We start from the raw sequence: 14,031 nt of genomic DNA, 5'->3' as shown, positions 1-14,031 counted from the left end.
CCAGCTACCATGCTCATAAATTCATCTAGACCACTTTAAACTGGTATAACCATTTTGTATTTTGTTTATTGTTTTTCCAAGATGGTATACCAGTTTGCACCAGCTAATGATTAGTTTGAATTAGCTAATGACCAACTAGAAACTATAGCTACCATATTACAGTGAGCCGTTTCAGATGGATTCTTCCGGCAACGAAGGGCTTCCCATAAATTTCATGGGTGTGTGAATCCCTGAAGGCTGTCATCATGGCTCATGACTGGTCATCTTAAATGTCTCTGCTGTCACATAATAACGAGGGACCACACAGAACTTTCCTGTTGAGAATCATTTGAGGACTCTAGCGAGGACATTTGTGTCCCTAAAACTATGGTTACTTTCTGGAACTGTTTGAGAAGCTTGAGCATCTTTTGTGCTGTGATAGCACAAGCGTCTGGAATCAAGAGAACCTTCTACATTGGGATTCAAGAGGAAAACTGGAATTACGCACCGAGCGGCAAGAATCTGATTAATGGGAAACCTATTGCAGCGGATGAGTGAGATTTTGATTTATATATTCTTCATTAATTATAAGTTATTCATCTGATTGAAACATGGCAATATTGTAAATTTGAATATATTCTTATGCTTTATTTTACATCTACCTAAATAGTTTTAATATATATATATATATATATATATATATATATATATATATATATATATATATATATATATATATATATATATATATATATATATATAAAATATATAGCACACAAGGTATATTTAGCTCACTGTGATGTTTTTAAATGACATTTTATTAATAATTAAGAAGTTTATTTTTCTTTTCATCTTTTATAGTTATGATATATCTTTAGACAATGGTGTTTTTTAAGATGTGGACAGTGTTAGATTTGCACCACAGCACCTGAGCACCAGCAGAAAAAAAAAAAAAAAAAATTGGACTACAGGGGGTGGGTGGGTGGGGAGGGATGAATCATGAATCTTTTTGAGTGTTTTTTTTATTTTTTTGTGGCATCCTCCCATGCATGCTGGTGCACTTTTACTCTGTTCTCAATGAACTCGGTAGCCTTTCTGTGGCGCCTCTCACGAGTCTCTTGTTTACCCAGACAGTTTTGAGGACTGACTTTTTCTAGATAATATCTGGTCATTTGATATAGCTGTATTCATTTGGATGAATGTATTTGATATAGTTTACTTTTCCTGGTATCAGTGCCCAACTGGACATTTTCATCCTTGAGATTCACACACTGAATAAAAAACAAATTTTTCCTAGTTAAAAACAAAAACAAAACAAGTATTCATAAGTAGAGGCGTTTGTTTGTGTGTATGTGAATTTAAATATTTGTTTATTTTTGTTGAGAATACTTTGGATTTTTTGAGAATCAGTAATTAGAAATACATTTCTCATTTAACAACGCAGGTTATTAACACTTTTAACAAATCTTCATTTTGATAAGTGTGCACTCTAAAGAAAAGGTTCTATAGAACCTTAAAGGGTTCTGTCAGGTGCTTCATAAATATAACATTTTAGGGGTTCCCATCATGGGATCATTTTGTTTTAATTCGTTTTTATAATTTTATAGAACCATTTTGGCATAAAGGGTTCTTTAAAATCGAGTCAGTAAACCTAAGGTTCTATACAGTACAACCCCACTGAACCTTTATTCTAAGAGTGTAATCTATTTATTGAAGTTAAGTTACTTTGATTTTCCTATTTATAAAAAAAAAAAATCATTTTCAAATTTCCCAATAATCTCCACCATTTATTATCATTCCATTATAATAATTGTGGAAAAACATAAAAAAACACCTCTTCTTTCTCATGGCCCAGGTATGCATCAGTATTTCTGCAGCGCGGGTCTCAGCGGATTGGCAGTGTCTACAAAAAGGCGATATACAGGCAGTACACAGATGCTTCTTATTCTCAAGAGATCCCCAAACCCATCTGGCTGGGCTATCTGGGCCCCATACTAAGGGCAGAAGTCCATGATATCATCATTGTGCACCTGAAGAACTTTGCCTCCAGACGTTACTCTATGCATCCACATGGTGTCTTCTATGCAAAAGATTCAGAAGGTAAAACCTCTTTCTCCCATTCACTTCTTAAATATATGTGCCAAAACATTATGACCACCTCCCTAATATTCTTTTGGTCCTGCGCGTACTGCCAAAAACAGCGCCCACCTGCCAAGGCATGGACTTCAAGTACCCTTAAAGGAACCGTATGTAGGAAATGTATTTCAATTAATCATAAAATGGCCCTGATATGTCACTAGACATTAAGAAATCATGTTCATTTCAAATACTTATATCACTGACAACAGTAGTCCGGCCAGGATATTGTCATTTAAAAGTGAAGTTGCAGCCCTCAACTGATGTTGATGTTGTCATGTTGTGTTTTGGCCTGATGCTCCACCCTCCACCTATCTACCAATCACGAAGTCAGTAGTGTTTCGTCATCCGGGTTGCCAGCTCTGCTCTAGTTACCACAGCTGCAGCTACAAACGTGTCGGATAAAAAATGGCAGCCTATCTGGCAACCTCGAGTCAGGGGGGAGGGGGAGGGGATACACCGCTCTACAGTAATTTGAAAGTGATTGCAGTACCAGTTTTGGCCACAATCTTACATACGGTTCCTTTAAGTTGTCCTGTAGTATCAGGCATCAAGACATCCCACAGATGTTCATTCCTGAACAATGTGTGCAGTGTGGCAGGGTGCATTATCCTGCTGAAAGAGGCCACTTCCACTAGGGAACACCATTGTCATGAAAGGGTGTACCTGGTCTTCAGCAATGTTTAGGTAGGTGGCACGTGTCAAACTGACATCCACATGAATGACCGAACCCAGGGTTTCCCAGCAGAACATTGCCAAGAGCATCACACTCCCTCAAATGGCTTGTCTTTGTCACAGTGCTTCCTGGTGCCATCAAATCCCTTAAGTAAATGGCGGACATGTACACGGCCGTCCACGTGATGTAAAAGAAAATGGGACTCATCGGACCAGGCGACCTTCTTCCACTACTGCAACGTCCAGTTGCGACACTCACGTGCCTAGCATAGGTGCTTTCGACGATGGACGGGGTTATCATTGGCACTCTGATATGCAGCAATGCGATGCACTCCCTCCATAACCATCATTATAATTTTGTGTGACTTGTGCCAAAGTAAACCTTCTGTTGGCACGGACCAGATGGGATAGCCTTCGTTGCCTTCATGCACTGATGAGCCTTGGGCGCCCAACACCTCTGTTGGTAAATTCTCACCACTACTGACCGGGAACAACCCACAAGCCTCGCCGTTTCAGAGATCCTCTGACCCAGTCGCCTTGCCATAACAATTTGGTCGTTGTCAAAGTCGCTCAGATCTGTATTCTGGCCCATTTCTGATGCATCCAACACATTGCTTTAGTGAACTGATTGTTTGTTTACCATCTAATATCCAGACCTTCGATTCATTTATTGCTATAGGAGAGGAAGAATTTGCTAAACTCATTAAATCATCTAAACCGACAACATGTATGTTAGACTCTATACCGACTAAGCTACTGAAAGAGATGCTTCCAGGGGTCATAGATCCTCTTCTTACTATCATTAATTCATCTTTGTCTCTAGGATACGTACCAAAAACCTTTACGCTGGCTATGATTAAACCGCTTGTTAAAAAACCGCAACTTGATCCTACAAAATTAGTCAATTACAGGCCGATCTCGAATCTACTCTTTCTGTCAAAGATACTAGAAAAGGCAGTATCTTCACAACTATGTTCCTTTTTAGAAAGAAATGATATCTGCGAGGATTTTCAGTTGGGATTTAGACCGTACCATAGTACCGAGACAGCTCTCATTAGAGTCACAAATGATTTGCTCTTATCATCCGATCGTGGTTGTATCTCTCTATTGGTGTTACTCGATCTTAGTGCTGCATTTGACACTATTAACCACAACATTCTTTTAAATAGACTTGAAAATTATGTTGGCATTAGTGGAATTGCATTAGCATGGTTTAAATCATACTTATCTGACCGTTATCAGTTTGTAGCAGTAAATGAAGAGATGTCTTATCGATCACACGTTCAGTATGGCATACCACAAGGCTCAGTACTAGGACCACTGCTGTTCACTCTGTACATGCTACCATTAGGAGATATCATTAGGAAGCATGGAATTAGCTTTCACTGTTATGCCAATGATACTCAGCTCTATATTTCTTCACAACCTAACGAAAACTACCAATTCACAAAATTAACGGAATGCATAGCTGATATAAAAAATTGGATGACTAGTAATTTCCTACTACTAAATTCTGAAAAAACAGAGATTCAAATTTTTGGACAAAAACCTTCCTAACTTCCGAACCTAGAATACTGTCTAACACTTGATGGCTGCCCTGTCAAGTCTTCATCGTCGATTAGGAACCTGAGTGTGCTCTTTGATACCAATCTTTCATTTGAAAGTCACGTGTCTAGTATCTGTAATATATCTAAATTACGCCATATGCTCTCATTGACAAATGCGGAACAATTAGTTCATGCGTTCATAACCTCAAGGCTAGATTATTGTAATGCTCTACTGGGTGGTTGCTCTGCACGCTTAATAAACAAACTACAGCTGGTCCAAAACGCAGCAGCTCGAGTTCTTACCAGAACCAGGATGTATGACCATATTAGCCCTGTTCTGTCAACACTGCATTGGCTCCCTATTAAACATTTTATACATTTTAAAATATTGCTGATTACTTACAAAGCACTAAATGGTTTAGCTCCGCAGTACTTGAGCGAGCTCTTAACACATTATAGTCCTTCACGTCTATTGCGATCTCAAAATTCCGGCCAGTTGATAATACCTAGAATATCAAAATCGACTGCTGGCGGTAGATCGTTTTCCTATTTAGCACCAAAACTTTGGAACAGTCTTCCTACCATTGTCCGGGAAGCAGACACACTCTGTCAGTTCAACGCTAGACTAAAAACACATCTCTTTGACCTAGCATACACATAACACATTATAGACTTCTATAATTCAATGTTAGGCTGCATAGATTAGGTCAGCTGGAACCGGGAACACTTCCCATAAATCCTGATGTACTCGTTATATCATAAGAAGAATGGCATCTATGCTAATTTTAGTGTTTTTGTTTATCCCGAGGTTTTCCCGCAGCCTGCCGGATCCAGGCCGTATCCAGATCTAATGAAGGACCTGTGCCTGGACCCGATGTCATAGCGGGATGCTAAAGTGCCAACTAGTTTCTTCTTATGGAGGATCCCTTCACCACTCTACAGATTAAGCGTTGTCGGGAAAATTCGGTTCGCGTATCTACCCCGAAGTGATAAAATTCTGTATCAAAATGTTAAGGCCAGAGAAGTAGTTTTTTAAGGCTTGGTGTGTAGGGAATTACAAACCTGCGCACATATATTCAAACGCACATACCAATAGACTGAATTCGTAATACCAGGTGCACACCATCAGCATTCTCACAGGTTTCGCGTTTAAAGTCTGTGTCGAGTTTCCTGTTAAAGCGGTGTCGTGTTAGCGGCCCCTAAGTTAATAACTAATGATCGTTGCGACAGAAGTGAATCAATCATATTAACTTTAGCTGGAAAATAACTTTATTCAAGAACTGCTATAAAGCCAAAACAATCTCTGTTACTTTAAACTATCCTTGTATCTCTGTAAAGCTGCTTTGGAACAATCTACATTGTTAAAAGCGCTATATAAATGAAGATGACTTGACTTGACTTGACTTGACCTTAATATATGGCCTTGTTAGCAGATGATCAATGATATTCACTTCACCTGCGACTGGCCATAATGTTTTGGCTCATCAGTGGATTTTTTATAATTTCAAAGGTGCTAATTTTAATTGTGTGGACTTTCTCCTGTTATCGAATCCTGTCTGCACTAGGTGCGCTGTATCCAGACGGAACCTCAGACACTCTCAAGAATGATGATGGGGTTCCACCAGGGGGAAACTTCACATATACCTGGACTGTAAAGCCAGATTATGCCCCTCAAAAGGGTGATGCCAACTGCCTCACCTGGGCCTACCACTCCCATGTCAGCGCCTCACAAGACATTTCCTCCGGGCTTATTGGAGCCCTTCTAACCTGTAAGAAAGGTAAAGCAGACATTCTGACATTCCTATTAATTTCTTGCAAAACTAGCCCTATATTTCTATGAAAATTTAGCCCTGAAATTTAGCTCCCTGTGTTATTTTTACATTTTATTTTAATTTGAAATACTGCTAAGGCATCTTAGATAAAGGTCAACTAGGTGCAATAATACTACAATTAATAAATGTTATTATGGTAAAGAACATTTCCTCTTTATGTTCCTCCTTAAATTTAATTGGGTGCATTTAATATATAAAATGCACTTCTGGATTTTTACCTCTGGGATGAATAAAAAAATACAACTTTGTTAAGAATAATTTTTTTAAGTTACACTTTCAGTGAAGGGTTTGTAAGTATCCTTAATTGCATAAATGTTAAATGGTAAAAAAATACCAGTATTTTCTAGGCATTGTAATCTATTTATCAAAGTTATGTTACCTTGAATTTCCTATTTATTTCCAGTACTACAGTACAATACATTTGTACATATTGTACTGTAGTACAATACATTTACTGTTGATAAATGTTATTATGGTTACAATGTTATATAAAGAAAATTTCCTGTTTAAGTTTCTCCCTAAATTTAAACAAATGTATTTAATATACATTTAAAAAATATATTTAAAAATGAAATGTTACCTTTTTTTTCTTTTTTATCCTTTTATCCTTTGATTCCCAAATCAAAATAATTCAGGAACCCTGCATGCTGTGTCCACTTCAGACCACCATGAAGTGCAACGTGCTGATGTAGAACAGGATCTGATCCTTATGTTTAGTGTGGTGGATGAGAACATCAGCTGGTACCTGAAAGAGAACATCCAGACCTTCTGCTCTGATCCAGATGGTGTGGATCCTGCTAGAGAAGATTTCCAGGAATCCAACATGATGCATGGTATGTACCTGACAATTGACTGTGTGAACTAAAATTGTGGCTGTCCAGACGTTAAAGAAAAAAACCCTAAAAAATAAAAGAGTGGTGTGGTGCGTTAATTGTAATGAAAATTCATGAACCTAGAGATGTTTTGTAAACTGCCATAGCTAATGTACACAGTTTGAGTCATTAAGTACTTTTTTTTATTATCCATTTTTAGCCATAAATGGATACATGTACGGCAACCTACCAGGCATTGAGTTTTGCCAAAACCACACAGTTGCTTTGCATCTCTTTGGCATGGGCAACGAGATCGACGTTCACTCTGCTTATTTCCACGGACACACACTCCTAGACCGCGGGCACCGCGTGGATGTCCTGAGTCTGTTTTCTGCCACTTTTGCCACTGCAGAGATGGTGCCTATGACAATAGGGACATGGCTCTTGAACTGCCAAGTGAACGATCATCTGAAAGGTAAACTTGAGGAAGGTAAGCTTGAGGAAGTGTGTTCTTTGATAACAGGATAACACATTAAGGCAGTTGTAGTAATGGAAAGTAGTCCTGCTTCAGTTAAAAAAAGCTAGTTGTCTTTTTGATAGTTTGTTTACTCTAGAACGTACATATGTATTAGTGTAACCCCTCCTGTTCTACTCGACCCGCTCCAAGCAGGATTCGAACTGGCATCTCTGGCATGGGAGGCGGGCGAGCAAACAAGGACACTAAAGACCACAGTCTCTAGCGTCTGTCTCTAGCGCACCTCTTGAGGCCAGGGGAGTAAGGTTTATTCACACAGATCTTACTATCTGGCATAAGTTACACTCACCCCCTAAACCTCATTTCCATCTGGGTCATGGCACCAATGTAACCCCTCCGGTTTTACTCGACCTTCTCAAAGCGGGATTCAAACCGGTGTCTCTGGCATGGCTGGCGGCTGTTTTAACAAAAAACTCAAATATTTTCCAAATAATATTTTATACTGGTATATTGCATAATATACCTATTTAAAGGAGTATAAATTGGGTCTTCATAAATGAAAATATATAGCTGCTCCTAAGGATGATTATATTTGGGGTTCTATTGCATCTAAAAGATTGAAAACCCCTGAAGTAGACCAATATTGTATAGGATTTTTAGCCTTATTTAAGCTAAAGTAGTTACATTTGTGTTACCATTATTGTCTTGATCATTAAAAAAAAAATTTTTTGTCTTCCACAGCTGGTATGCAGGCCCTGTTCAAAGTCTCATCCTGCAGGGATGAGATAAACTTCACAGTTCCTCTCAGTGGGAAGATTAGGAAGTATTTCATTGCTGCTGAGAAGGTTCGGTGGGACTACGCACCATCAGGGATGGATAAACTGACCAATGAGTCGCTGACCAAACCTGGGAGGTTAAATATCCGATTATAATTCAGACATGCACTGCAATTAGTTTATGAAAGTTTTTGTTTTTGACAAATTCTTGGTCATCCTTAGCTTTTCAGAAGTGTTCTTCGGGATGGATGGTGGCCGACTTGGTGGAAAGTATTGGAAAGTGGTGTACAAAGAATATACAGATAAGAGTTTCACTTTAAAGAGAAAGCAAACCAGTGCTGAGACTCATCTAGGCATTTTGGGTAAGCTTCTTCATGTGGATTTAAGTAATTATAGCATAAATAACATTTTCAACCTTGGTTAGATAAAAAGTGTTTCATGAATTTGATCCGAACCTTTCTGACACATTTCCATTATTGTGACTGTAGGTCCAGTTCTGAGGGCTGAGGTTGGAGACACCCTTCAGGTGATGTTTATGAACAAGGCTGACAGAATCTACAGTATCCAGCCACATGGTCTTCAGTACGACAAACCCTTTGAGGGTGTCTTTTATCAAGACGGTGAGACTTATTTTACATCATCTGGCTAATGTGTCAATCAAAAGGTTTGTTTTGTCCCAGAAAAATAAACGTATTGCAATAAATAATATATTAAAATATTGTAGGTATAAAGAGGAAAGGATATCAGGTTCAGCCAGGTGAAACGTTCACCTACAGGTGGCAGTTGAAGGAGGGACCATCTGAAAGTGACCCACCCTGTATTTCCTACCTGTACTTCTCCTCCAGTGATCCAGTCAGAGACACCAACTCTGGTCTCATAGGCCCCCTGCTGGTGTGTAAGAAAGATGCACTGAATTCCAATGGCGCTCAGGTAATATGACAATCAAATGTGCATAATCGAATAATAAACGTGTAACTACGTCACCTTAAAATAAAGTGTTACAAATAATTTTATTGAACAATATTACTTTTTATCTGTAATATAATTTTTCTTACAGAAAGATGTGGATCGGGAGTTCTTTCTGCTGTTTTCTGTGTTAGATGAAAATCTCAGCTGGTACTTGGAACAGAACATTGAAACCTATGACACCAATGAATCAGACTCAGAGAATTTGGAGTTTCAGGAAAGCAATAAAATGCATGGTATTTATTCATTTTGGTCCATATCTGACCATGAAATTGACGCATTCGCACTGTGACTTATTTGTGATATTTCACCTGCCGAAATGGAGGACAGCACGTTGTTCATCTTTATACTTCTACAAACGCGGATATCTTCTGACCTCCATTTTCCCCCTCTCACATTCTTCTTCTGTTGTTTTTAATTGGCATTTTATCTTCTTCGAGCTGTTTATTCGAGGCACACGTGCAAACGACTTCATTCTCAAACAGATTCTGAAGGTTACAAATAATTTGACATACGCATGCTTTGCACAAGTCGTAATGGTAAACGGACAAATGAAGCATATTTTTGGCTTAAGAATCAGAACCCCTGATTAAACAAAAAGTTGTAATGGAAGACCCAGTGTAATGGTCAACTAATAATTTTACAAATCAGCTGAAAGTTTCAAATTCCATTCAGGTTCCTTCTTACACACCCTGTTATTTTGTTTGTGTAATGCAGCTGTGAATGGCTTTATGTATGGGAACCTGCCTGGCCTTGAGATGAAGAAGGAGTCCAGGGTAAGATGGCATCTCATGGGACTTGGCACAGAGACAGACATGCATGGTATTTACTTCCAAGGCAACACGTTCCAGAGACAAGGCACAACACGTGACACGCTGAGCCTGTTCCCACACACTGCAGTCACTGTGTCCATGCAACCAGATGTCAGTGGTCAGTGCCATGTTATTTCAGCAAATGATGTATATTTACTTCAGCCATTACTTCAGTCATCCTGCTTCATGCTGATGATAAGCTGATTTGGTGCTCAATTATGAATAATGGTTCTTATGATCAATGCTGAAAACACTTTTTCCTGCATAATATTTTTGTGGAATTACAAATCTTAAGTAACAACTCACTTTTGATCGATTTAGTGCATCCTTGCTCGAAAAAAAGTATTAACTTCTGGGGTTTTTTTCTTAATCCAAACTTTTGAATGGTAGCGGATCACGGTTTCCACAAAAACATGAAGCAGTACAGCTGTTTGGACTTTGATAATAATAAGAGCACCAAATCAGCGTATTAGAATGATTTCTGATGGATCATGTGACCCTTAAGACTGGAGTAATGATGTATATATCATATATATTATAAACCTTTTCCTGTGATTGTGATTGCAGGTGAATTTGAGGTGAGCTGTCTAGTCTCTGATCACTATGTTGGTGGGATGAGACAGCTGTATAAAGTGAAGGGGTCAGGGAATAAGAATCCCTCAGTATTAAGGTCTCAGATAGTGGAGTATTTCATCTGTGCTGAAGAGAGGCAGTGGGACTACTCACCTGATCGTACCTGGGAATTGCAGAACTTCAACACGACTGAGGAGAAAAGGTAGATGTATGTTCTACCACTTTTGTTGATATTGCAGCGTTTGAATAGCTTTGGTAACCAGATTCTTGTCTCAGTCCTGGCAGTTTGTTTGTGGGGACCGGAAAGAACAGATTGGGCTCCAGGTATAAGAAAGTAGTGTATAGAGAATACACCGACGCCACCTTCAGGACAATAAAACTGAGGCAGCCTCAAGAGAAACACTTGGAGATTTTTGGTGACTTATAATCACAATTTCGTTCCACCTTTATTTTAAAATATTTTGAACATCAGTTTTGTTTTTTCATTTGAATTAATAAATGAATGAAAATCTGTATGTGTTTTCTAGGTCCTGTAATTAGAGCTGAAGTTGGCCAGATTTTGCTGATCACATTCATGAATAAAGCTAGTCATCCTTACTCAATACAAGCACATGGAGTCAGAACCTCTACTTCTAAACCTGAAGCTGTCATGCCAGGTAGAGGAAGATGAAAATCCCATCATTTGCCTCCATATTTCACCTGTAAAATGTGTACAAAGACACCTTCAGGGATTTCATAAAATGTGTTTTGAACATTATCGGACTTTAAATAGAGATCTGCTAGGTTTCCCCCATTATACATGTGACACATTCCTGTTGTGAATGCAAATGAAACTCTTTACTGCAGGAAATAAGACTCAGTACCAGTGGATGATTCCAGAGAAATCCGGCCCAGGCGTGTCTGATCCAAACTGCATTGCTTTTGCCTACCGCTCAGCTGTGGACTTTGTTAAGGTAAAGCTCTTAGTATCAGAAACAGTTTTAATTCCTTAATTATTATTATTATTTACATTCAGTCAGGAATTAAAATGGATTAATTCCGAACAACAATAATATAAAAATATTGTTAACACCTTACAATAAGGTCCTATTAGTTAACATTAGTTAATGCATTAATTAAACATGAATTAACAATGAGCAATGCATTTATTACATTTATTTTATTAATCTTTGTTAACATTATTTAATAAAAATACAACTGTTCATTGTTAGTTTATGTTACCTCAGCTTCATTAAGTAATATTAACAGATACAACTTTTGGTTTTAACAATGTATGGGTAAGATTAATAAATGCTTTTATAGAATTAATATACTGTATGGAATATACTGTATTTTTCATTGTTACTTCATGTTACATGTTAACAGATTAAACCTTATTTTATTTTATATTTTAAGTGTTACTAAAATATTGCTATTGGTCAATTTATTTTGGCTTTTGAAGTTGACAATAATAATCATTATTATTATTATAATAATGCTTTTGACTGTGACGACTAAAACAACAACAATTACTACTACTACATTCAGCCAGGAATTCTAAAAGATTAATTCTGAACAACAACAATATAATAACAATATTATGGTTATAGTTTTTGTGTGTGTGTGTGTGTGTGTGTGGCTTTTGTCATATGTTAAAGGACACAGCAAGTGGTCTGATTGGGCCATTAGTAATCTGCAGGAGAGGTGTACTGGACCCGGCCAGACAGAGAACTGATGTGGATAGAGAATTTGCTCTCCTCTTTATGGTGTTTGATGAGAATAAATCCTGGTACCTGGAAGAAAACATTCAGTCCTACTACAACAGTGCAGAACCTCTTCTGAGAGATGCAGAGTTTCAGAAAAGCAACAAGATGTATGGTGAGAGGTCACAAGTGAATGCAACTCAACCCTAATAATGCATTTTGATGTAAAATGCTACAAAAAAGTCAAATTATGACCACTAGAAGGCATTGTTTGATATATGATGGATGAATTGTATGGGATTCATGATCCCTGTTCCACATCAGAGTATAAATAAGTAGATAAATGACAGACATCATAGGAAAAATAATCACTATGCATAATTCTCATTTTGTCTCAGAGAGAATTACATGATTCCAAACTGCATGTTTTTTTCTGTCACTATTGACAGGGATCAATGGGAAGCTCTACGCAAACCTTCATGGCCTGGAAATGGTGGAGGGCGACAGGGTGGTCTGGTACCTGTTTGGGATGGGCAATGAAGTGGACATACACACCGTCCATTTTCATTCGGAGACCTTCACATACAAGGTGCAGCAATGAGCTTAACAACTATTATATATGCAATTATATTCACAATCAGATGCAATAGAATAAATGATTTTTCAATGATATTACAGCAGTGTGTTCTGCAGTTTTCATACACTAAATTATGTTCGGAAGGAGCATGTCCGATAATCGACCCAATCAGCAAGAGGAGGCCTATATATATATACAGTATTCATATACAGTATATAGCCGACTCACCTCTGACACACACTAGTTTTTCCAGCATTCCTTCAACACCCCAACTCCTCTCTCTTAACTGGATTCCGAGCTTGGAGCCCTCCCCTCGGACAGCATGCCAAATACCCAAATGTGCATATTCTTTATCTGATTATATGTACGTGTGAACTCGTGAAACCCAAACATTTTAATGACTTAAACTGCTTTTTCAGACAGATCAGGCTCACCGTACTGATGTGTATGACCTGATCCCAGGAGCATTTCAGACGTTGGAGATGGTGGCAGAGGTCAATGGAACCTGGCTTCTGCACTGTCACGTTGCCAACCACATCCGTGCTGGAATGGAAACAACATTTACCATCAAACCTCGATCAGGTGAGCTACAGCTTTAGGGGTTTATCGGCTTAGTCTGTTATGCTTTTACTTTATTTCATAAAAGTGGACTCACTCACTGTTTATTGATGTGATTGTGGTTCTTCTTTTCCAGGTGGTGGCACTGTGAAGAGAGGTTTAAGCATCCTCTGGTTACTGGTCACAACATTCATGCTCAGACTGATATGGTGATCTTTCGGTGGACATATATTTCAACTGATTTATTTCTAACACTGTACCATTCAAAAGTTTTGGGGCCAGTGTGATTTTTTTAAAATGATTTTGAGTCTCTAATGCTCACCAAGTCTGAATTTATTTGATCAAAAATACATTAAAACAGAAATATTGTAAAATATTACAATTTAAAATCACTGTTTTCTATTTGAGTACATTTAAAAAATGTATTTATTCCTTTGATGGTAAAGCTGAATTTTCAGCATCATTACTCCAGTCTTCAGTGTCACATGATCCTTCAGAAATCATTCTAATGTGCTGATTTGATGCTCAAGAAACATTTTGAAAACAGTTGTGCAGCTTAATATTTTTGTGGAAACCTTGAAACATTTTTCCAGGACTGTTTAAATGAATAGAAGGTTAAAAAGAACAACAT

At 38.0% G+C, this 14,031-nt stretch overlaps 1 protein-coding gene across 2 annotated transcripts in view; it reads left to right on the top strand.

Moving 5' to 3' along the window:
• Nucleotides 1-13,789, top strand: part of hephl1b (hephaestin-like 1b) — a 210,909-nt gene extending 197,120 nt beyond the window's left edge. The window contains exons 1-19 of one of the 2 annotated variants that reach the window (XM_082157488.1): nucleotides 183-533; nucleotides 1,835-2,079; nucleotides 5,903-6,115; nucleotides 6,805-7,002; nucleotides 7,202-7,456; nucleotides 8,198-8,369; nucleotides 8,455-8,594; nucleotides 8,721-8,852; nucleotides 8,957-9,162; nucleotides 9,290-9,434; nucleotides 9,916-10,128; nucleotides 10,578-10,785; nucleotides 10,860-10,999; nucleotides 11,111-11,239; nucleotides 11,430-11,536; nucleotides 12,221-12,440; nucleotides 12,715-12,854; nucleotides 13,262-13,424; nucleotides 13,537-13,789. In XM_082157488.1, the coding sequence (XP_082013614.1) occupies nucleotides 367-533; nucleotides 1,835-2,079; nucleotides 5,903-6,115; nucleotides 6,805-7,002; nucleotides 7,202-7,456; nucleotides 8,198-8,369; nucleotides 8,455-8,594; nucleotides 8,721-8,852; nucleotides 8,957-9,162; nucleotides 9,290-9,434; nucleotides 9,916-10,128; nucleotides 10,578-10,785; nucleotides 10,860-10,999; nucleotides 11,111-11,239; nucleotides 11,430-11,536; nucleotides 12,221-12,440; nucleotides 12,715-12,854; nucleotides 13,262-13,424; nucleotides 13,537-13,613 (3,270 nt within the window). In that variant the 5' untranslated portion in view covers nucleotides 183-366 and the 3' untranslated portion in view covers nucleotides 13,614-13,789. Of the gene's footprint in view, nucleotides 1-182; nucleotides 534-1,834; nucleotides 2,080-5,902; nucleotides 6,116-6,804; nucleotides 7,003-7,201; nucleotides 7,457-8,197; nucleotides 8,370-8,454; nucleotides 8,595-8,720; nucleotides 8,853-8,956; nucleotides 9,163-9,289; nucleotides 9,435-9,915; nucleotides 10,129-10,577; nucleotides 10,786-10,859; nucleotides 11,000-11,110; nucleotides 11,240-11,429; nucleotides 11,537-12,220; nucleotides 12,441-12,714; nucleotides 12,855-13,261; nucleotides 13,425-13,536 lie in introns of those variants that run through there. The other variant, XM_082157489.1, reaches the window with a different exon arrangement.
• The last annotated feature ends 242 nt before the right edge of the window (nucleotides 13,790-14,031 follow it).

Source organism: Leuciscus leuciscus (genome assembly GCF_965113295.1).
Source record: "Leuciscus leuciscus genome assembly, chromosome: 24".
Taxonomy (NCBI): Eukaryota; Metazoa; Chordata; class Actinopteri; order Cypriniformes; family Leuciscidae; genus Leuciscus; species Leuciscus leuciscus.
This window is presented reverse-complemented; position numbering and strand designations above follow the sequence as displayed.